The following is a 23695-nucleotide window of genomic DNA, read 5'->3' as shown; positions in this document are numbered from 1 at the left end:
GACACTTTACTAACAACGCTGCCTAAATCCAGGTGACCGAAGCACAGCAGGGAACCATGCGAGATATTAGCCTTGTAACATCAAGAACCATCTACAATGATACTGAATCTACGAGCACCACTGTAGCAATGCTGAGGTTGACTCTGTTTTCCACCTCTGACAATGTTCAGTTGGATTCAGTGACACCTCGATGTCCAGTTCGATTGAGTCTAACCATGTTCAGTTAGATTCAGTCTAACACCTCGATGTCCAGTTCGATTGAGTCTAACCATGTTCAGTTAGATTCACCACTACAGCAGCACACATCAGACCACGTTATGATGAAACCAATGAAGCAGACAGGGCAGAGCAGGGAACGCCTCTTATTCCAGTAAATACTCCGCCTGATGCTGGAAGTCCTTGAAGCAATAGTCAAAATGCACACATTGCATTAGAACAATTAACTCCTGTTCCCCAAATGGCCTCCACTCCTCTCCTTATCTCCCCTCCTCTCTCTCCTCTCCCCTCCTCTCCCCTCTGTAGAGACGCCTTCATGCTGGCCCTGATCAACAGTGGCACCAGCTTCTTCGCCGGTTTTGTGGTTTTCTCCATCCTCGGCTTCATGGCCGCGGAGCAGGGGGTCCACATCTCCCAGGTGGCCGAGTCAGGTACACACACGCACGCTCGCACGCACACACACACACAGGCGTATCTACAAATACACACACACACACACACACGCAGACACACACACACACACATTTACAAATGCACAGAAACACACGCATGCACACAGACATACACAAATATCAACACATCTGCACAAGTCTACACATGCACACACACACAAACACATACAGTATCTACACATCTACACACACAAACATCTACATTTGCAAATACATTTACACAAACACATACACACAAACACACATACTTACCCACACACAAATACATTCCCTCACAGACACACACACACAGGTATTAACACACACATACCACACACATGCACAAATACATATTACACACATGCACACACACCTGTCATGTGAAAATGAGCCGATGTGATAAACATAAACTGTCAATACATTGTTTATAAATGAGGTCATATTTATATTAAAGAGACAATATATACATATATATATGTGTATATATATATATATATATTCTGATATTTCTTGGATACAACATTTGTCTGTGTGCGTGTGTGTGTCTATGATGGTGTGTGAGCTTGTGTGTGTGTGTGTGTGTGTGTGTGTGTGTGTGTGTCTGTCTGTGTGGGTATGTGGTTATTTCTGTGTATGTGTGTGCGTCTGTCTGTGTGTGTGTGTGTGTGTGTGTGTGTGTGTGTGTGTGTGTGTGTGTGTGTGTGTGTGTGTGTGTGTGTGTGTGTGTGTGTGTGTGTGTGTTGTAGCCTGGTAAGATCTCTTGAGTTCATGTTGTGTTTTTCGTTTTTTGTGTTCTCACCCATCACACTCTCTGTGTGTCTCTCTCCCCCTGTCTCACCCATCACACTCTCTGTGTGTCTCTCTCTCCCCCTGTCTCACTCTCTCTCCCCCTGTCTCACTCTCTCTTGTATGTGTGCTGGATGTTAGTCAACAGACAAGTAAACAGACGGATAAGTTAACAGACAGACAGACATTAAGTAAGCGGCCCGCCTGCCCACACAAGCCTCAGATACAGTATATATAGTTTATACAGTATGTACTTATATGCTTATATTTATATGTTGTAACATATGGATATATTTACAGATATAGGGGAGGGGGTTCTGTATTTATTTGATATATACTGTTGTATACTTGTGTTTGATGTGGTGGGTTCAGAGGTTTGGCTCCTGGTGTTTGATGTGGTTGGTTCAGAGGTTTGGCTCCTGGTGTTTGATGGGTTCAGAGGTTGAATTATAAAGATTTGTTGTCAAGAGAAGGTCAATTCTTGTTCTTCTGGTGGCTTTGAGTGTGATGTTCCTTGTGTGTGCACTCTTTGTGATTATATGTATAGGTGTGTGTGTGTGTGTGTGTGTGTGTGTGTGTGTGTGTGTGTGTGTGTGTGTGTGTGTGTGTGTGTGTGTTTGTTTGAATGTAGCGTCTGGTATACAACATGGAAACTGTCCCTATGGGTCTGCATGCTGAACTCTACTCATGTAAGTAGAGTCACTCTGAACTCTATTCATGTGTCACTGTGAACTCTATTCATGTGAGTAGTGTCACTCTGAACTCTATTCATGTGTCACTCTGAACTCTATTCATGTAAGTAGAGTCACTCTGAACTCTATTCATGTGTCACTGTGAACTCTATTCATGTGAGTAGTGTCACTCTGAACTCTATTCATGTGAGTAGTGTCACTCTGAACTCTATTCATGTGTCACTCTGAACTCTATTCATGTGTCACTCTGAACTCTATTCATGTGAGTAGTGTCACTCTGAACTCTATTCATGTGAGTAGTGTCATTCTGAACTCTATTCATGTGTCACTCTGAACTCTATTCATGTGTCACTCTGAACTCTATTCATGTGTCACTCTGAACTCTATTCCTGTGTCACTCTGAACTCTTTATGTGTCACTCTGAACTCTATTCATGTGAGTAGTGTCACTCTGAACTCTATTCATGTGAGTAGTGTCACTCTGAACTCTACTCATGTGTCACTCTGAACTCTTCATGTGTCACTCTGAACTCTTCATGTGTCACTCTGAACTCTATTCATGTGTCACTCTGAACTCTATTCATGATGTGTCACTCTGAACTCTATTCATGTGTCACTCTGAACTCTATTCATGTGAGTAGTGTCACTCTGAACTCTATTCATGTGAGTAGTGTCACTCTGAACTCTACTCATGTGTCACTCTGAACTCTTCATGTGTCACTCTGAACTCTTCATGTGTCACTCTGAACTCTATTCATGTGTCACTCTGAACTCTATTCATGTGTCACTCTGAACTCTATTCATGTGTCACTCTGAACTCTATTCATGTGTCACTCTGAACTCTATTCATGTGTCACTCTGAACTCTATTCATGTGTCACTCTGAACTCTATTCATGTGTCACTCTGAACTCTATTCATGTGTCATTGCATGGTTTTAAAAGGCATCACTGGATGTGTTTCCGCTGAAACATATCTTCCGTGACCGAATTCTTGGTTGCGGTCAGAAGGGTAGTTCAGGCTAAATGGAGCCTTTGGGAGATCAAATGCATTGAGGATCAAAGGCGGCCCCATCGTGGTGCTTGCTCAGGGGATAGGTTAGACTTTAAGTCCTGGGCCTTGTGGGTGTCTGCGCCTCCACAAGGAGTCATTCCTATGCTGGAAGCTCTTTATTTCTTATTTATATTGGAATCATTCAATTTTTAATACATTGACTCGATGTGATGAGCGTGTTGATTTAAAGCTTTGCATAGTATCAATAGAGGGGGTACAAAAACCCTGTCTCGCTCTCACCCTGTCTCACTCTTTATGCACTCTCACCCCATCTCCTTTGTCTCACTCTTTCACCTCTTCTCTCTCTCTTTCACTCAACCTAATGTCTCTCTCTCATAAGAAGTATTACTATCCCACTAGTAGTGTGTGTGAGTGTGTGTGTGTGTGTGTGTGTTTGTGTGTGTGTGCGCGTGTATCTCAGTGTGTATCTGTGTGTCTTTGTATGTGTGTTTGTGTGCGTGTCTGCGTGTGTGTTCAAAGCTGTACTCTGGCATGGATGTTATTAAGTTTCAATAATTAAATTAATGAATTCTTCAATCAAAACAAGAAACTTAGCCAGTATAGCGTATGGTACTGAAAACTATCAATCTTAGTAACATTGGTTTCAACCAATCACGTTGCTGGAGGCGGGGCCAATAGGGCAGGGCCCTGGAGGCGGGGCTCTAGAGGCGGGGCCCTAGAGGGGGGGCTCTGGAGGCGGGGCCCTGGGGTTGGGGCCCTGGGAGCACGTTATGGTGAACACAAAGTCGGGCAGCAGTAGCGAACCCTGAAGTGTGTAAGGGTCTCAGATCAGCGCTGTAGAATACACTTAGTAAAGGAAGGCTAAGGGTTTCAGATCCGCAGGCGTAGACTGACCACCGCAGGAAAACCCTTACGGACACTTACTTACAGACTATCAGCGCGATGAAACGGGGAAGCCAGGCGTAACTCCGCCCCCTTTTCCGTTGGGGGTTTCCACGGTAACTATCCGACGCAGCGGTCACGGGTCAGGCCCTGGAGGTTCACCAATGTGGTTCAGAGAGGGTCTTGTGCTAACAGCTAGCGGTTTCGCGCTCAACGTTCCTTTTGTGCGCACTCTTTGTGTTTCTGTGTGTATGGGTGTGTGTGTGTGTGTGCGTGTGTGTGTGTGATTGTGTGTGATTGTGTGTGTTAAGTGTTCTTTGGAGGATTACCTGACCAGAGCCTCTTGAGATGAGTCTCATCTCGCTCTGTCCCGTCGTCCTTCAACGGCAGGTAAATACACACCTGTACACACCTGCACACACACACACCTGCACACACATACACACACCTGCATACACACATATACACCTGTACACACCTGGAACAAACACACCTATAGTACACACACCTGTAACACACACACACACGCGTGTAATACACATCTTGTAAGACACGCACACATACACCCACACACACACCTGTAACATATACACACACACACGCACACACACACACACACACACATACACCTGTAACACATACCTGTAGCGCACTCACACCAACCAAACACCTGTAACACACACACAGACACACACCAACCTGACACACACCAACCAAACACCTGTAGCACACACACCGGTAACACATACATGACACATCTGTAACACACACATGTAACACTCACCTCTAACACACACTAGTAACACACAACTTTAACACCAGTAACACACACATGTAACAAGCACCGCTTACAACCACCTGTAACACACCTTGGAACACACTAGAAGACACTTTGCTTGGAACCCACACGTGTAACACACTAGCACACCCCTAGTAATATGGCCTATAACACCCATATGCAAAGGTACCATACCTGTACACACATCCATAGGGCTAGGATAACCACACACACACACACACTTATACACCCGTAACACCAGCACACACCGTCAATTTAACACACCTTGACAAACCTTTTGCGCACACTTGCATTGCCCTACGAAGGCAGAAGACTCCAACTTGTGTTGTGTATATATATATATATATATATAATATGTATATTTATATATGTATATATGCATACGTTTTATTGTCCCCTATATAGACTCCCTCTACCTAGATCATTGGAAATGTGTCAGTTTGTCTTCTGATTAGGTTGTAATGTACACATTCATCCTGAGCTCAAACCCTTATTTTGAAGGGGGCTTTTGTCCTCTGTAAGCTCTAGAGTATAATGATGGCTCATGCCAGGACAACTTCATTTGGATTTCACTTTGTTGATCAAAATATTATTATCATACTTATATCTAGATAAAATCTAATGGTAAATAATGAATGGATCATTATTTATACTGGGTCTATGGTAAGACTGGGTCAGTAGCTAGACTGGTTCAGTAGTTAGACTGGGTCATAATTTAGACTGGGTCTACAGCAAGACTGGGTCAGTAGTTAGACTGGGTATTTATTTAGACTGGATCTATAGCAAGACTCGGTCAGTAGCTAGATTGGGTAAGTAGTTGGACTGGGGTCAGTAGTTAGACTTGGGTCAGTAGTTAGACCGGGGCGGTAGTTAGACTGGGCCGGTAGTTAGACTGGGTTGGTAGTTGAACTGGGTCATTATTTAGACAGAGTCTTTAGTTTACTTGGGTCAGTAGTTAAACTGGGTCTATAGTTAGACTGAGTCAGTATTTAGAATGGATCAATAGTTAGGCTGGGTCAGAAATGAGATTGGGTCAGTAGTTAGACTGGGTCAGTATTTAATCGGAGTCAGTAGTTACACTGGATCAGTAGTTAGATTGGATCAGTAATTAGACTGGGTCTGTATTAAGACTGGATCAGTAGTAAGACTGGGTCATTATTTAGACTGGGTCAGGAGTTAGAGTGGGTCAGGAGTTAGACTGGATCTATAGTAAGACTCTGTCAGTAGTTAGACTTGGTCATTATTTAGACTGGGTCAGTAGTTAGACTGGGGCAGTAGTTTAGACTGGGTCAGTAGTAAGCCTAGGGCAATAGTTAGACTAGGTAATTATTTAAACTTGGTCAGTAGTTAGCCTTGGTCAGTAGTTAGACTAGGTCATTATTTAGACTGAGTCAGTAGTTAGACTGGGTCAGTAGTTAGACTAGGTCATTATTTAGACAGGGTCAGTAGTTAAACTAGGTCAGTAGTTAGACTAGGTCACTATTTAGACTGGGTCAGTAGTTAGACTGGGTCAGTAGTTAGACTAGGTCATTATTTAGACTGGGTCAGTAGTTAAACTGGGTCAGTAGTTAGACTGGGTCATTACTTAGTCTAGGTCATTAGTTAGAAACACAAGGCTAATAGCCCAGTTAGCTTGTGATACTCGATTAACACTCAGCTAACAGAAGTGTCTTCTTCTGTAAGTCTGTAATACACACCATAAATATGCAGTAAATACATTATTTGCACATGTAACACAAATCTTGTTACACGTGTACACATTGGTAGAACACACAACCACACACACTTCTAGAGACAACCCTGATGAATAGTGTGATTATTCTGTCCTACCCCTGTTGCTGTGACAGTCTAACGTGTCTCTGTGTGTCTGCAGGGCCTGGTCTGGCCTTCATAGCATACCCCAAGGCCGTGAGTTTGATGCCAGTGGCGCCGGTCTGGGCAGCGCTGTTCTTCTTCATGCTGCTGCTACTGGGACTGGACAGCCAGGTACACACACACACACACACACAGTCAGGTACACAGACACACACACACAGCCAAGTACACACACGCACACACACACAGGTACAGACAGCCACATACACACACAGTCAGGTCCACACACACACACACACACACAGGTACACACTGCCACACACACACACAGCTAGGTACACACAAAGAAACACACACAGACACACACACACAGCCGCACCAACAGACAGATTTGTCTCCATCCTGAAAGTCCCTCTCTCTCTTCTCTAGTTCGTGGGGGTGGAGGGCTTTGTCACCGGGATGCTGGACTTGTATCCAGGGCGATCCTACCATCGCTATAAGAGAGAAATCGCCGTGGCAATCTGCTGCTTCCTCTGCTTCATCATCGACCTTTCAATGATAACCCAGGTCAGACTATACCCTGGATACAAAGCGTTCAGCCAATTATATCCTATTATTATCCAATTATAATCTGATGCAATCTGGTTATAAAGTTATAATCTGATTATAAAAATGGATGACCATTTATATAAAACTTTGATTGTTATCTAAATGAAATGATGATGATTGACTCATCACATCATTTAGCTTACAATCAAAGTTTTACTGCTTGATTGGATATAATATGGTTTCATAGATAGTATATAATCTCATTGAAACAAGACTGTAAGCAAAACTGTTCTGAAAAGTGAGACAGCTTTTAACAATCAACTGTGTGTCCCCTACCTCTCTGCCTGGCCCCTACCTGTCTGTCTGTCTCATCTTTACCTTTCTGTGTCCCAGGGAGGGATGTATGTGTTCCAGTTGTTTGACTACTACTCAGCCAGCGGCATGACCCTACTGTGGCAGGCCTTCTGGGAGTGTATCGTAGTGTCCTGGGTGTATGGTAGGTCACACACACACACACACACACACACACACACACACACACACACACACACACACACACACACACACACACACACACACACACACACACACACACACACACACACACACACACACACACACACACACACACACACACACACACACACACACATGCTTACGCCCTAACCCTAAGACCTAGTGCTAACACCTAGTGCTAAGAACTGTGGCTAACACCAAGTGCTTAGACCTAGTTCTAAGACCTAGGGCTAAGACTTAGTAGCAAGACCTAGTGCTAACACCTAGTTCCAAGACCTAGTGCTAACACCTAGTTCCAAGACCTGAGGCTAACACCTAGTGCTTAGACCTAGTTCTAAGACCTAGGGCTAAGACTTAGGAGCAAGACCTAGTGCTAACACCTAGTTCCAAGACCTGAGGCTCACACCTAGTGCTTAGACCTAGTTCTAAGACCTAGGGCTAAGACTTAGGAGCAAGACCTAGTGCTAACACCTAGTTCTAAGACCTAGTGCTAACACCTTGTGCTAAGATCTAGTGCTAATACCTAATGCTTAGACCTAGTGCTTAGACCTAGTGCTTAGACCTACGTGGTGTGGAGAGGCTTCGAGGCGTACCTTCCGGCACCTGACCGATACAGTTCTGGATCATTCGGACCATATGCTAATGCTATGCTAATGTTCAGGGGCGGACCGCTTCATGGACGACGTGGCTCGTATGATTGGCTACCGGCCCTTCCCCTGGATGAAGTGGTGCTGGAGCTTCATCACACCCTGCGTATGCATGGTCAGTGTCTCTCTACTGCTCTCTCTCTCTCTCTCTCTACCGCTATCTCTCTCTCATAGTCGCTGACTACCTCTCTGTATAATGATTATTATAATTAGTAATAATATAATAATTATAATATTATTATAATTAATCATATTATTATGTACTAGTATGAATATGTCCAGAATATCTTCCTGTACTGTTCCACCTGGTGAACTACAGAGATGACTATAGTAATATCATTATGAATATTGTTATGTTATATTGTTCTATGTTATTCTATGTTCTCCAGGGTATCTTCCTGTTCCACCTGATGAACTACAAGCCCCTGACCTACAACAACGTGTACGTGTACCCCTGGTGGGGCGAGGTGATCGGCTGGTGTCTGGCCCTCTCCTCCATGCTCTGCATCCCTGTCAGCGTGCTCTACAAGCTGTTCAGAGCCAAGGGCTCCTTCAAACAGGTACCACGACTACTACTGCTATTACTGTAGGGCTACACACTACTACTGTACTTCTACACACTCTAAAAGATGTTCAGAAACAAGGGCACCCTCAAACCAGTACTTCTGTAGTACTACTACACACTACTGTAGTAATACTCTACAAGCTGTTCAGAGCCTGTTTAGCTGTATGTAGGGTGGAGTTGACGTTTGTTTTAGCTGTATATAGGGTGGTGTTTACATGTGTTTTAGCTGTATGTATGACGGTGTTGACGTGTGTTTTAGCTGTATGTAGGGCGGTGTTTACATGTGTTTTAGCTGTATGTATGACGGTGTTGACAGGTGTTTTAGCTGTATGTAGGGCGGTGTTTACATGTGTTTTAGCTGTATGTATGACGGTGTTGACGTGTGTTTTAGCTGTATGTATGACGGTGTTGACGTGTGTTTTAGCTGTATGTAGGACGGTGTTGACAGGTGTTTTAGCTGTATGTAGGGTGGAGTTGACGTTTGTTTTAGCTGTATGTAGGGCGGTGTTTACATGTGTTTTAGCTGTATGTATGACGGTGTTGGCGTGTGTTTTAGCTGTATGTAGGGCGGTGTTTACATGTGTTTTAGCTGTATGTATGACGGTGTTGACGTGTGTTTTAGCTGTATGTATGACGGTGTTGACGTGTGTTTTAGCTGTATGTATGACGGTGTTGGCGTGTGCTTTAGCTGTATGTAGGGCGGTGTTGACAGGTGTTTTAGCTGTATGTATGACGGTGTTGACGTGTGTTTTAGCTGTATGTAGGGCGGTGTTGACGTGTCTTTTAGCTGTATGTAGGGCGGTGTTGACGTGTGTTTTAGCTGTATGTAGGGCGGTGTTGACAGGTGTTTTAGCTGTATGTATGACGGTGTTGACGTGTGTTTTAGCTGTATGTAGGGCGGTGTTGACGTGTGTTTTAGCTGTATGTAGGGCGGTGTTGACAGGTGTTTTAGCTGTATGTAGGGCGGTGTTGACAGGTGTTTTAGCTGTATGTAGGGCGGTGTTGACAGGTGTTTTAGCTGTATGTAGGGCGGTGTTGACAGGTGTTTTAGCTGTATGTAGGGCGGTGTTGACAGGTGTTTTAGCTGTATGTAGGGCGGTGTTGACAGGTGTTTTAGCTGTATGTAGGGCGGTGTTGACGTGTGTTTTAGCTGTATGTAGGGCGGTGTTGACGTGTGTTTTAGCTGTATGTAGGGCGGTGTTGACGGGTGCTTTAGCTGTATGTAGGGCGGTGTTGACGTGTGTTTTAGCTGTATGTAGGGCGGTGTTGACGGGTGTTTTAGCTGTATGTAGGGCGGTGTTGACGTGTGTTTTAGCTGTATGTAGGGCGGTGTTGACGGGTGCTTTAGCTGTATGTAGGACGGTGTTGACAGGTGTTTTAGCTGTATGTATGACGGAGTTGACGTGTGTTTTAGCTGTATGTAGGATGGTGTTGACAGGTGTTTTAGCTGTATGTAGGGCGGTGTTGACGTGTCGTTTAGCTGTATGTAGGGCGGTGTTGACAGGTGTTTTAGCTGTATGTAGGGCGGTGTTGACAGGTGTTTTAGCTGTATGTAGGGCGGTGTTGACAGGTGTTTTAGCTGTATGTAGGGCGGTGTTGACAGGTGTTTTAGCTGTATGTAGGGCGGTGTTGACGTGTGTTTGTCCCCCAGCGTTGGGCCCACCTGACTACGCCGGTGTGGGGGCCCCACCACATGGAGTACATGGCCCCTGACGCCCACAGCCGGGCCCCGGCCCTGCCCCCCTGCAACGCAGACCACAACAAGGTGATCATCTTCGAGAGTGTCATGTAGGCCACGGCCACCACCAACAGCCCCCCGCCGGGCACTCAGCCCCCCCCCCCCACCTTCAACAAAACCCTGAAGAAACAGGGTGGAGGCTCATGGTGGAGGAGGGACGCGGGGCCCAGGGTGGAGGAGGGACGCTGGGCCCAGGGTGGGGGGGGGGCCGGACGCCATCTTGGTCTCTTCAGTGTTTTTAAGTCTCCATGTCTTCCTCGTTACTATTGGCTGTTTGGGAATCACATAGCCAATGAGGTCCTTTTAGGACAGAGTCATAGACACGCCCCCCCCACCCTCCCCAAGAGCTCATCACAAATACAGTGCCATGCACAAAAGGTACTGAGGCACTCTAGGACATCTACCCTACCCAAACTATAACCCGATATTACACCTGGTCTGACCTCTGACCAGATCCCAAATTATGTCTACTACCTCTAACCATAACAAACCCTAGTCTGACCTCCACCTGACCTCCAACCTGACTCCTAGTGCCCTCTGTAAACCTCTTCCCTCTAATGACCTCTAACCCTTGACCCGACCTCCAAGGTCAGAGTGCCATACGGAGTGTTTAAACCCCCTAGGGGCCCGGCTGCCATTTCATCATCAACCTCTGGAGAGAGGGGGAGAGGGGGAAAGAGAGGGGGAGAGGGGGACAGAGAGAGATGGAGTGTGAGAGAGGGAGAGTGAGATGGAAGAAATTACAGTACTAGCCAATCCATGCCTTATGTTGTTGTCTTAACTCTAGCGCCCTGTCAGTCACATGACCGGTCAGTCACATGACTAGCCAAACCCTCGGCCCTCTGTCTACGGCCAAATCAAGCCTCGCTTCCAGGGGGCGTGTCTACAACTCTGTCACCTAGCAACCACTAGATACCATCAGTGATAACCCTGTACGTCAGATAGATTAAATAACAAACAGTATTTGCACATTGTTGTAAAATACTACTGTTGGCACTTTTAAAAAAAAAAAAAATGTTTGAAATAACAGCTTCTGTTTTACATCAGAGATTAGATCAGAGATTTATTTTGTGAAGGCTTTTATTTTGCTGATACATTATATACTGTATATTCTGTGTAATATATTTGATGCAGTATTTGTGATAAAGATGTTTTCAGATCACGTTGAGCTAACAGCAGGAGTAGGGCTGCTGGCGATGCGTTTACTTAGCGATGCGTTTAACCAGCGTTTAGCTAGCGATCTGTTTAGCTAGCACTAAGCTACCGATCAGTTTAGCTAAGGTTTCGCTAGCGATCTGTTTAGCTAGCAATCTGTTTAGCTAGCTCTTCGCTAGCGATCCGTTTAGCGACGCTAAACGGTAGCGAAATCCAAAGCAGCTCATTTTTAAATGCACAAATGCAAAGCTCTAGGCTGCATCATGTAAAATAAAGCTTTTCTAATTTAAGATAGCAATGTATAGCAGTATAGTATAGAATATAATAGTATAGTTAAGTATTTTAGTCGGCAGCTAGCCAACATAGATGCCAGAAGGCAGCCTCAATAATTGATCCATTTTATTATTGATTAATATTGTTTCTATCATGCAAAAATAGTTTATCGTTCATTAACCTAGTTGCACGATATCTCCTTCTGACAACCAACAGTTCAGGAGGATTTAAGATTAGCTCGAATCATACCGCTGACCTGATCAAGAACATTGTTTGCATCTTTGCACTGCCATGGGTTCCCTGTTAGCATGTTGCCACTTGTTAGCATGGCAGCACCTGTTAGCATGTTAGCCATGCAGGGAGGGCGAGGAAAGGGAATATTTTTGTATTTTTTTTAGGGTGATAAATGATCAAAGTGCTCAAAGGGAAAGTTTTTACGTTTACATTGTCAGCGTTTTTATTTTTCCTAGTAGTTGATTTCCCCAGCAGCACAACTACCTTCCCCCCCCACCCCATCACCCCCCATCCCCTACGGTATCTGTAGTGATAACATCTAGAAGTAACAACACTTACATGTAGTACTCAAAACATGTAGTACTTATTACATGTAGTATTGTTGACATGAACTACTAATGTAGTATTCATAACATGTAGTACTAATTACATGTAGTATTAATAACATCGAGTACTTAAAACATGTAGTACTAATTACATATAGTACTTAATAACATGTAGTACTAATTACATGTTGTACCATTAGATACATGTAGTACTACATTACATGTACTACATTACATGTAGTACTCTTAATAACATGTAGTAAGAATTATTTAGTACTAATGTAGTACTAGTTCAATGTCTGCTCATCATTCTTCACACAATCACAAAGACTTGAAAGGAAGCAGATCTGTATAATAGTGAGGGTTGCCGAAATGGTCGCTGTGTGAGATGAACTCATACCGCAGACCGGATTGATATAGACCTAGTTAGCCTGCAGGTGTACTGCTAACTACCTAGTACTACTTCTTATGACTACATGAACTGATCTGCCAAAACTTGATATGTACTATGAACTGGAAGGGAGTTCTTTACAAATAAACCAGCATACTGTAAACGGTACAGTACTGTAAACGTGACTCTACTGTCTGCTGTACACAGGGTACAGTACTGTAAACGTGATTACTGTACACAGGGTACAGTACTGTAAACGTGACACTCTACTGTATGCTGTAGACGGGGTACAGAGTAGATCCACATGTAGAATAGAGGTCTGCCAACGGCTTGAATGTATTTCATCACCTTTGTTTTTAGTGGAAATGGAGGGAAAATGTGTAAACAAATGCTGTAAAGTCCTGTTTATCAGATCTCTTTAATGGCTATGCAACACTAGCGCCTTGTCTGGTTTGGTGAGTGGGCGGGGAAAGAAACGGTTGTCCTTTCCCTGATTGGTCGCGGACTGGCCTGATCTACATCAGAGGAAGACTGAAATAAAGTGAAAAATCAAGTAACTTTCGTCTGAATAGCAGAGTACAACTATAGAGCCACTTGTACTTCACAATAATCATTTATATATAGTATAGGTGTATGTATATATCTAGATCCTATATACTCTATAGATGTATATTGTATAAATTGATTATGGTATATAGGATCTATTTTATATTATACATATATAGGATTAATTATGCCATAATAGGTACGAGTATAAATATATAAATAAAGCTAACTTGTTAGCATCAGCTCATTAATCTGCACGCTGTACCAAACCAGGCCTCAAGTTGTCTAAACAAACAAAGTTAGCCTTGCACTGTCTCCCTTCCAAACTGTGTTTATGTGTTTTCCTGACTGCAGATCAGTTAGCCAAGTTGATATTTAACATCTCACTCCATGCGAGAAGATTACTGGCTAGGCTAGGCTAGCAGCAAGCTAATGGTTGGTTTGAATGAACCAGTGTTAGCAGGAAGCTAAAGGAATAACTGGTGGTTTGATTTAATTGATTTAATGGAGTGTTGGTCCCCCTGTAATGACGAGATGTAATGTCAGGGTTTCATGCTAGCCATGCTAGCCCACTGTGATCCCGGGCCAGTCCACTGACTAAACTACGGCAATAAAACTCACTTGATGACTACATATGCATCCGTCTCTCCTTATCAAACCATACATTAATACTCTCTCCTTATCAGGCTGTACATAATCAATTATTTCTCCTTATCCAGCTGTAGTTTATATTCAAGCTTTCTACACGGAGAAGGCAGATTTACACTAGAGTTTACATTTACACTAGTTTTAATCCTGGAAACAAACCAATTATCTCACAAATTATTCATGAACATAAAACATTTGGTTCAGAGCAAAAAACAACGTAACGAAACAAACAAAAGTAAGGAACTCATCCCATAATGTTTGCAGACCTTTCCTACGACTTCCAAGGCACGCTTCTTTTTTAACCTTTGTCATTATTAGTGTTTATACAAGTTTTTTTAATATATTTTGAGTGTGTGTACAATGTTTTATATACTGTATCTAGTGTTGACGTCGACATAGTGCTTCGTTCCTAACTGCTCTCACCACTCGTGCGTCCAACAATGGCGGTTCATGGTTCCCGACGGGTGTGGTTGCTACGACAACGAGTGGTGATACATTAGGTAATACGTTACTCGTTTTTAACACATGATAATTCATTTACGTATTCATTCAACATTATATATTCCTAGGCTTTATCCTACCCAAATTATGGTATAACACTGCCATATAGTATTTATTATTATTCACTGCAGCATGATAACGACATAACACTACATAAGTACAACTCATGTCAGCTACCTTAGTAGCCGGCCTGCAACACTCACCAGAATCCTGTACGTCTTCTCTTTCAAGCTGACCCTCAAACACTCCAGTATGAGGACTGACTTGTACTGGTTTTCACCCATTTGGACACGTCCTCATCCAAAGGGACGTCATGTCGGCTCTGCAGTCAATGATTATCGAGTTCAGCGGCAGCAGTAATCGAGGGCTTGACTTTCGCGCGGGCAGTCAAGCCGGTACCTGACCATGGTAACAGGGGGCTCAACCAATCAAAGACGTGACACTTTAGCATGTTTGGTAGTGTGGTGCTTTTAAATGCCCATCCCATATACGATCTTTACACAATCCCTTGGCTCATGGTAAGTACACTTTGGATGGATACGACATAATGGCTCTTAATCAAAACCTCTATTCAGAATATGAATGGGATTTTCCCTTCTGGAACCGCCATATGCTTTATAGGAGGGTCCTTCTGTGTATCCTGAGGGCTAGTGTTCTATGGCTGAGCACCAAATGTGTGGCCACGCCTTCACACCTCCTGCTAGTATGAAGGATTTATTTTTGAATCTTTACAACCTGGGCTGAACAGTTAAACCTCAGTCGTTTACATTGAAACCTCAGTAGCCAACATTTGAACTAAAGTTTACATTTAAACTACAATATTTTTTAAATGTAACAAATATGTTGAACATGAGATACATTCTTAATCTGGATTTCAAATATGGTGGTACTATAGTATTTAAAATTTGATTAAAATATAAAATGTGTTTACAAATAAGTCAGCCCATGAAATGTGTTTTGTGGTCAAGCAGAGGGAGTATAGTATGACATCACACTGACCAGATTACATCATGTGTGACTTCACACTGACCAGATTACAACATGAGTGACAACACACTGACCAGAATACATCATGAGTGACAACACACAGACCAGATTACATCATATGTGAGTGACGTCACACTGACCAGATAATATGGTTAACATGCTAGTTGTTGGCTTGCAACTGGTTTCAAGGCTAGCGGGGGAAATGCTGATGTCTCCTGGCTTGCGGGTCCCAGGGATAGCATCGGTGCTAGCATCGGTGCTAGCGTCGGTGCTAGCATCGGTGCTAGCAGCATTGTGGCCAGCCCCCCGTTTCCAGGAAGCCGGCTGGCTGTTTCTCTTGGGTAAATTGAGACTCTGAGAAGCTGAAGACACAGTTCAGCTGCTGGATCTGGTTCAAACCAGACTGAATGTCAGAGGCCAGCGGAGCAGCTGCCCTAAACAGGAGGTGGAGGGCCTTATTCAGACAGGAGGAGGCGGTGCAAGCAGAGGGGGCCTTACTAGGACAGGAGGACGGAACTTACCGACGGAGGAGGTGCCAGTAGATGAACCTTATGACACGAGGAGTTGCCTTGTTCAGACAGGAGGAGGGGCCTAGCCCAGACAGGAGGAGGTGGAGACGGCCAACTTCATACCAAGGCCAAGGCCATGGCCATAACCCCCGACATACAGTGATATATACACTGCGATAAAGTTCTGGATTCATTCAGGGAGATTGATAGTGACGGCGATGTCGTGGGGTATGATATATAGTGAGGGTGGTGTTATGGGTGTAGGCTGAGGACTTCAGTGAGCATGCAGAGAGAACTGGTTTATTGGAGCAGGAACAGCTTCAGTACATAACACACTCAGAGAGACAGGAGGAGGAGGGAGGAGAGAGTTCCCTTCCTAGAAGAGACCATACAGGAGGTTCAACTTTCCCCTTCTTCTCTGTAAACGGAGCCAGACCTCCTGGCTCGGAACAACAAGGCTCTTATTTATCACCCTCTACATTTCTTTAACCCATTTGGTCCAACTTGTGTCCTACAGTGAACAGGACGGATCATCGACACCTGGCTCCATTTCCCCACAAATCAACCACTCCTCGTACAACGTAAAAATACCAATAAAGTTTAGACATTCGATGAACAGTGCAGAAGAAGAGTCGCACGGTGAAGCATGGTCCGAACATGAAGTCTGAAGAGGAGCCCCTCAGGATCTAACCGACTGGCAGGAGAAGCCCGAGGCTAAAGTCCACTGCCCCGAGCCAACAGGTGTCAGCCCCACCTGTCGGTCCTAGCAGGGGATTGGCTCCGGAACTCCCCCTAGCACTGACGGCCGATAAACCGCCTAAGGAAGCTAGCGCTTTAGCCAACGTGGCATTCACATAACATTACTTCAAACCGTGATAAAAGAAACCCACTGAACGGTGAGCACATCGCAACAGAGTAAAGCCCTGCTCTCCATACGGCGTTAGCATGAGGGCTAGCCTCCTCATGCTAACTGGAGGCTTAAAGCAGGCTTGGGTAGAGAAGAGTCCTATTGGTACTGTTCTTGAGGGGGGGGGGGGGGGGGGGAATACTTCCTATTGGATGTCCCGCTGGAAACAAACTGGTTGCAACCGCTCCAAAGGGACATCGGTTATCAGGAAGTGACGTCATGTGCGTGAAGTGGTGGAGGCAGACGGAGCTTGATGAAGGTGAAGCAGGGAGCTTCAGTCTGACTTCTTGTCCCTGGAGTCTCCGCTGGCCTGAGGGGGGGGGGGGACAGAGTCATGGGATGTCATGTGATGTCATCACCCTCAAACAACGTTCTTGTGGTTGATGAGCAACACCACCAGGAGCTTCATACTGATGAAGACCATTATCCCTGAGGGGGGGAAGGAGAGGTCTAAGGAACCGTCATGTGATGTCATCACCCTCAAACAACGTTCTTGTGGTTGATGAGCAACACCACCAGGAGCTTCATACTGATGAAGACCATTATCCCTGAGGGGGGGAAGGAGAGGTCTAAGGAACCTTTCTGCTATGGCTGCAGAACCGAGGCTCATGAAGCGCTCATTGAGGGAAGGTTCAGACCAGCAGCACGACGCCGAGGACTTTCCTGAGGTTAACACCCCTATAACAGCAGAATGGAACGACCCGTTGGCTGGGACAGACCATTAAATCTATGTCTATCCCTACACACATGTGTATGAACTAGGGCTGGGTAAAAAATATCGATTCATCAATGCACTACAATTGATTTGTTCTCGATTCAGATTTTTTAAATCGATTATTTCCATTTATAAAAATAAAAATAAAAGAAGCATACTCAGTCATTGTAAACTAGAAGCGAGTATGCCTAAATGTAAATGCCCTTTTACATTTCAGTACTATACAATGCTGGATTCCCTTTTTGCTAGTTAAAGCACAATGAAATGGCCAATTAATTTTGAAATGGTTGATTCTAAATAATATTTTGGTATTTTTGTCATCTGCACGTATTATTGAATCGATATCGAAGCAATTGGATCGGTATCGAAATCGAATCGAATGAACACCTAAAGAACCGAATTGAAAGGTACCTGGGAATAGCCAGCCCTAGTATCAACGCGTGTTGAGTCAGTGTGTGTGCGTCTCACCAGCAGCACGCTGTGCTCCCCCAGCAGCCGGTCGTACTCCACGGTCAGGTTCTCTGCCTGGGACTTCATGGCCCGCACGTCGCTGTCCGACTTCTGGAGGGCTGGGAGACACCGAGGAGGAGTCACTCAAACGTCCAGGCACACTGCACTTCAATGACCCGTCTCCATACTGTAACCCCTACCTGCTCCTTAATGATCCGTCTCTGTACTGTAACCCCTACCTGCTCCTTAATGACCTGTCTGTACTGTCTAACCCCTACCTGCTCCTTAATGACCTGTCACTGTACTGTAACCCCTACCTGCTCCTTAATGACCTGTCTCTGTACTGTCTAACCCCTACCTGCTCCTTAATGATCCGTCTCTGTACTGTAACCCCTACCTGCTCCTTAATGATCCGTCTCTGTACTGTCTAACCCCTACCTGCTCCTTAATGATCCGTCTCTGTACTGTAACCCCTACCTGCTCCTTAATGACCGGTCTCTGTACTGTCTAACCCCTACCTGCTCCTTAATGACCCGTCTCCATACTGTAACCCCTACCTGCTCCCCATGACCCGTCTCTGTACTGTAACCCCTACCTGCTCCTTAATGATCCGTCTCTGTACTGTAACCCCTACCTGCTCCTTAATGACCTGTCTCTGTACTGTAACCCCTACCTGCTCCTTAATGATCCGTCTCTGTACTGTAACCCCTACCTGCTCCTTAATGACCCGTCTCTGTACCGTCTAACCCCTACCTGCTCCCCATGACCCGTCTCTGTACCGTCTAACCCCCTACCTGCTCCCCATGACCAGTCTCTGTACTGTCTAACCCCTACTTGCTTCTTAATGAGGTCTCTGGACTGTCAAACCCCTACCTGCTCCTTAATGACCCGTCTCTGTACTGTCTAACCCCTCCATAATGACCCTTCTCTGTACTGTCTAACCCCTTCCTGCTCCTTAATGATGTCTCTGTACTGTCTAACCCCTCCATAACGACCCGGCTCTGATGAAGACTCTGCTGCCAAAGAAGGCAGACAAAAGGTGTTCTCCTCCAGCTGTAGCCGGGCATGGCAGAGCCTCCTCCATTAAACTCATAACCTCCGTCAGGGTTTCTGATCCCAGAAACACTTCGTAAAAGGGGTGCATTCCTATTCGGCAGAAGCACCTTACATTAAAATAAAAAAGGCACCCGACAATAAATTAGATGGGTTGGGCCAACTAAGGTCTAGGATGAAGATGCCAGTGAGGAGTGACACATGGCTTATCAGGTGGGGGCTGTGAACCTGGAGCCCCCTCACACCTCCTTGCTCTCAGAGGAAGCCCTTGCCTCGCCCCCCACCGGCTGCATGAGGCGGTAGTCTCAGTCCTCACCTTTCTTGGCGGTGGCCAGCTCCTCCCTCAGAGTCTTCACCTCCTGCGCCAGGTCCTCCTCCTCTTCTCCAGACTTCTTAGCGCCCGCATCAGGTACCTTTAGCCCCGCCCCCTTCAGCTTCTACACCAGGCACAGACAGGCAGTGTGTTGTAACCATGGTGACACAGGCTGACTGGCTGGTTAGCAGTGTGCCTGTTTACTGACTGGATGGTTAGCGGTGTGCCTGTTTACTGACTGGATGGTTAGCAGTGTGCCTGTTTACTGACTGGATGGTTAGCGGTGTACCTGTTTACTGACTGGATGGTTAGCGGTGTACCTGTTTACTGACTGGATGGTTAGCGGTGTACCTGTTTACTGACTGGATGGTTAGCGGTGTACCTGTTTACTGACTGGATGGTTAGCGGTGTACCTGTTTACTGACTGGATGGTTAGCGGTGTACCTGTTTACTGACTGGATGGTTAGCGGTGTACCTGTTTACCGACTGGATGGTTAGCGGTGTACCCGTTTACTGACTGGATGGTTAGCGGTGTACCCGTTTACTGACTGGATGGTTAGCGGTGTACCCGTTTACTGACTGGATGGTTAGCGGTGTACCGGTTTACTGGCTGGATGGTTAGCGGTGTGCCTGTTTACTGACTGGATGGTTAGCATTAGTGGCGTACCCGTGTTTTGACCAGATGGTTTGCGTACCTGCTGCAGCTGGTCATTCTCCTCCATGAACTTCTTGGCAGCGTTGCTAGCACCCTCTGCCTGCTTCTTGAAGGCCTCGTTGGACGCCATCAGAGAGGCCTGCTGGGACAGCAGGGTTGCTATGCGACGGAGAAGTCTGAAGGAGGGGGGGGGGGGGGGGGGGTACAGAGTCATCGTCATGGCATTCCTATGTGAACCGAAACTCACTCCCACCCTCTCTGAGCTGAAGCTCAGTGAGGGAGTATCCTGGTATACACTAGTACAGTAGTACTAGTCTTGGTATACACTGCAGTAGTAATAGTATTTTGGTCTACACTACACTAGTCTCTATACACTACAGTAGTAATAGTATTTTGGTCAACACTAGTCTTGGTATACACCACAGTAGTAGTAGTAGTAATAGTAGTAGAGTCTTACAGGCAGAGCAGCAGGGCGAAGCCGGCGATGTACTCGTTCCTCTGGGCCCTGAACAGCTTCATGTGGATGTGCTCCACTGCTGTGGGGTTGTTGACCAGGTCCACCTTCTCTGGGACGCTGTACTTCCTCACCTCGCGGAACGCATCTACACAGAGATACACACATGATACAGATTGATATACACACACACTTGAGATAGATGCATGCATTACATACCCAGAGATATTTACATACATACATACATACATACATAGCTATCAACCCACCGATGAGCAGGAAGACCAGGATGGCGATGGCCACCATGAAGGAGGTGTTGCCGTAGAGAGCGATGGTCTGGACCATGCGGGACTTGAAGAGGCGACTCCACCTTGAAACACATGGCACACACCGACTTCATTCTCCACTGAAACTGTTCATAGTCAACAGGCCAGCACTGCCCCCTAGAGGAGGAACCACCTCACTACACAACAGGCTGTCAGCAGGAAGAGTCATGGGACTACAGTAATAACACCCACTCAGTGAGTGGTTTATTTGTTCACAGGCTGATCACTATCTCTTCACCGAGATAGAGAGATATCTATCTCGGGTCAAAGAGAGACATCTCTCTCGAGATAGAGCCTGAGAATATAGCTTGACAGTATTTACCTTAAAAGGAACAGTGTACCATAAAGCCAACGCTACGCAACGCCGTCTGAGTTAGGGTAATGTTAAGGTAGGGTGACGGTAAGTAGGTTAAGGAGAGGATACTGACCTCTTGGGTGAGATGAAGGGGATGCAGAGCAGCAGCACCAGGAACACCTCCATGTAGAGGAAGGTGGCCACGGCCATCCACTGGAGACTCATCCTGCCTGAAGAACACTACACTCACTACAGGTCCAGTACACACACCCCTACTGGTCCGGTACACCACATTCACTACGAACACCCCCGCCCCCCCTCTGGTCCAGTACACCACTCCCCTGCTGTACACTCCCCTCCCTCCAGCTACAACATGACTAATAACCTAGTCGAACGTGACTATAACATTACTACAAGTGCAGTACATAATACATACCTCACAGTACGGTAATTCGTCCCTCATAAATACTGCAGTACTACTAGTATACACTGTGTACAGTACTACAATACAACAGTGATACAACAGTACTTCATACCTGCGAAGTCGAACCAGCGATCGATGGCGTTGTTAGCATGAATTACATATAACTAATACTTCTAATATATACAAATCGTACTAAACTAATACTATATAAATAATATATGTAATGATACTACATGACTCTACTTACCGAGGATAGAAGTAGAGACGAGGAGTGGCGGAAAACTGGCCGGTTAGACCTCACAAGCTAGGCTAGTTAGCTTAGCTCTCTGTCAGATAAACTTCCGCCTTCCGCTTTTAATGCCAGCTCATCACAGCATCCGCTGCTCTGATTGGACAGCAGGCGGTTGCGCCCCAATTCACAGATTGTACGTTGAGAATTGTATCAGAAATTGAAAGAAAAATTTACTGTTCTTCTGTCTGTATGTACAGTATGTCTATGAACAGACAGAGTCAGCATGTAAACTACATATAATGTTACATGTGACCAGCAATTAAACTACAGTAATGTTTACATTTGACCAGGAATTAAACTACATGTAATGTTTACATGTGGCCAGGCATTAAACTGCATGTCATTTTTCATGGGGCCTGTGATAGCCCTACATGTCATGTTCCCAGAGGACAGCAGGGGGAGCCCTCTGCTTTGTAAAGTCTCCTCGCTCGCCCTTCCAAATCACCATCAGATATTAATATTTCACATTTTCATTTGGACATTCAATTATGATGTTTTTTTTCGTTTTCTAGAAACACAGCCCATTATTTTCTGCGGTGATATTTTGCTCAATGCTTGCAGTATATTTATATAGTTAATTAATCCGATCTCTCTGATACAGTATGGTAGAAATGTAAACGAAAATGTTTGGTGACATTATAATAAGCATAACAAATCATTTAAAATTCAATTTCTTTAATTTAGAGGTCTTGGCAAATATTTTTTTTATTCATATTAAATTCGCATGATAATTATTTCATGAGTTTAGAGGGGGAGGGAGGGACACAGAATGTCAGACAGAGAGACAGACAGGCACGTTTTGTCCTAATCTGACAAATGATCATCCTTCATAAATAAAGAATTAGCAACAAAGTCTTGTGACCAGCTGCCAACCAATCATAAATAATGCAGCAGTCTAGTCTGGGCGGTTGCTAGGCAGGCTATAGTCCGGCCCAGGTCCTATAACCAGGTCAGGTCCATGTATTAATCACTTATAACCAGGTCAGGTCCATGTATTGATCACTTATAACCAGGTCAGGTCCATGTATTGATCAATTATAACCAGGTCAGGTCCATGTATTAATCACTTATAACCAGGTCAGGTCCATGTATTAATCACTTATAACCAGGTCAGGTCCATGTATTAATCACTTATAACCAGGTCAGGTCCATGTATTAATCACTTATAACCAGGTAATGTCCATGTATTAATCACGTATGAAAGGATTTCAAATCAGGATACTTGATGGAATAGTACTAGTAGAGTACTACTGTAGTATTTTCCTGTAGGATAGCTCAGTATACTATTGTGCTGAGGTATAATACTGTAGTAGTCTTGCATTATTTTTGTATAGTCCTGTAGTAAAGTACAGTATACTGTTCCACTGAGGTATAATACTGTAGTAAAGTCCTGTGGTACTGTAGTATATTCCTGTATAGTATACTATAGTGCTGAGGTATAATACTGTAGTACTGGAATACAGTATTCATGTATTTATGGGAGCATTGAATCAATGACCACACTAGATGTAATCAAGAAGTAAACACACACACAAACACACACACACACACACACACACACACACACTCACACTATGTGAACTAACGAACACAC

The 23695-nt window shown here is 44.8% G+C and overlaps 2 protein-coding genes across 2 annotated transcripts in view; one reads left to right on the top strand and one right to left on the bottom strand.

Moving 5' to 3' along the window:
• The window catches only part of slc6a8 (solute carrier family 6 member 8), a 29592-nt gene extending 13910 nt beyond the window's left edge, over positions 1–15682 (top strand). The window contains exons 7-13 of the mRNA XM_056595859.1: positions 523–647; positions 6691–6803; positions 7062–7199; positions 7575–7677; positions 8359–8459; positions 8734–8904; positions 10561–15682. Coding sequence (XP_056451834.1) covers positions 523–647; positions 6691–6803; positions 7062–7199; positions 7575–7677; positions 8359–8459; positions 8734–8904; positions 10561–10701 — 892 coding nt within the window. The 3' untranslated portion in view covers positions 10702–15682. The remainder of the gene's footprint in view (positions 1–522; positions 648–6690; positions 6804–7061; positions 7200–7574; positions 7678–8358; positions 8460–8733; positions 8905–10560) is intronic.
• An 821-nt stretch (positions 15683–16503) lies between these two features.
• On the bottom strand, positions 16504–22161 carry bcap31 (B cell receptor associated protein 31). The gene is made up of 8 exons (XM_056595998.1): positions 22057–22161; positions 21519–21615; positions 21034–21134; positions 20768–20912; positions 20351–20486; positions 19659–19779; positions 18308–18408; positions 16504–17434 (listed from the first exon to the last, which is right to left on the bottom strand). Exons 2-8 carry the CDS (start codon positions 21608–21610, stop codon positions 17399–17401), a joined length of 732 nt encoding a protein of 243 aa, XP_056451973.1. The 5' UTR covers positions 21611–21615; positions 22057–22161; the 3' UTR covers positions 16504–17398.
• Positions 22162–23695: the final 1534 nt, after the last annotated feature.

Source organism: Gadus chalcogrammus, chromosome 1, assembly GCF_026213295.1.
Source record: "Gadus chalcogrammus isolate NIFS_2021 chromosome 1, NIFS_Gcha_1.0, whole genome shotgun sequence".
Lineage (NCBI taxonomy): Eukaryota > Metazoa > Chordata > Actinopteri > Gadiformes > Gadidae > Gadus > Gadus chalcogrammus.
Note: the sequence above shows the minus strand (reverse complement) of the source record. Positions and strands in the feature narration are given on the sequence as shown.

Bases quoted from the DNA above. Each gene is read 5' to 3' on its own strand.
- bcap31 (XM_056595998.1), bottom strand. From the start codon at position 21,610: ATGAGTCTCCAGTGGATGGCCGTGGCCACCTTCCTCTACATGGAGGTG. The intron at 19,780-20,350 runs GTACGCAAACCA...TGCCTGGTGTAG, and splicing joins AGAATGACCAGCTGCAGCAG to AAGCTGAAGGGGGCGGGGCT. The intron at 17,435-18,307 runs GTGAGACGCACA...CCCCCCCCTCAG, and splicing joins GGGAGCACAGCGTGCTGCTG to GCCAGCGGAGACTCCAGGGA.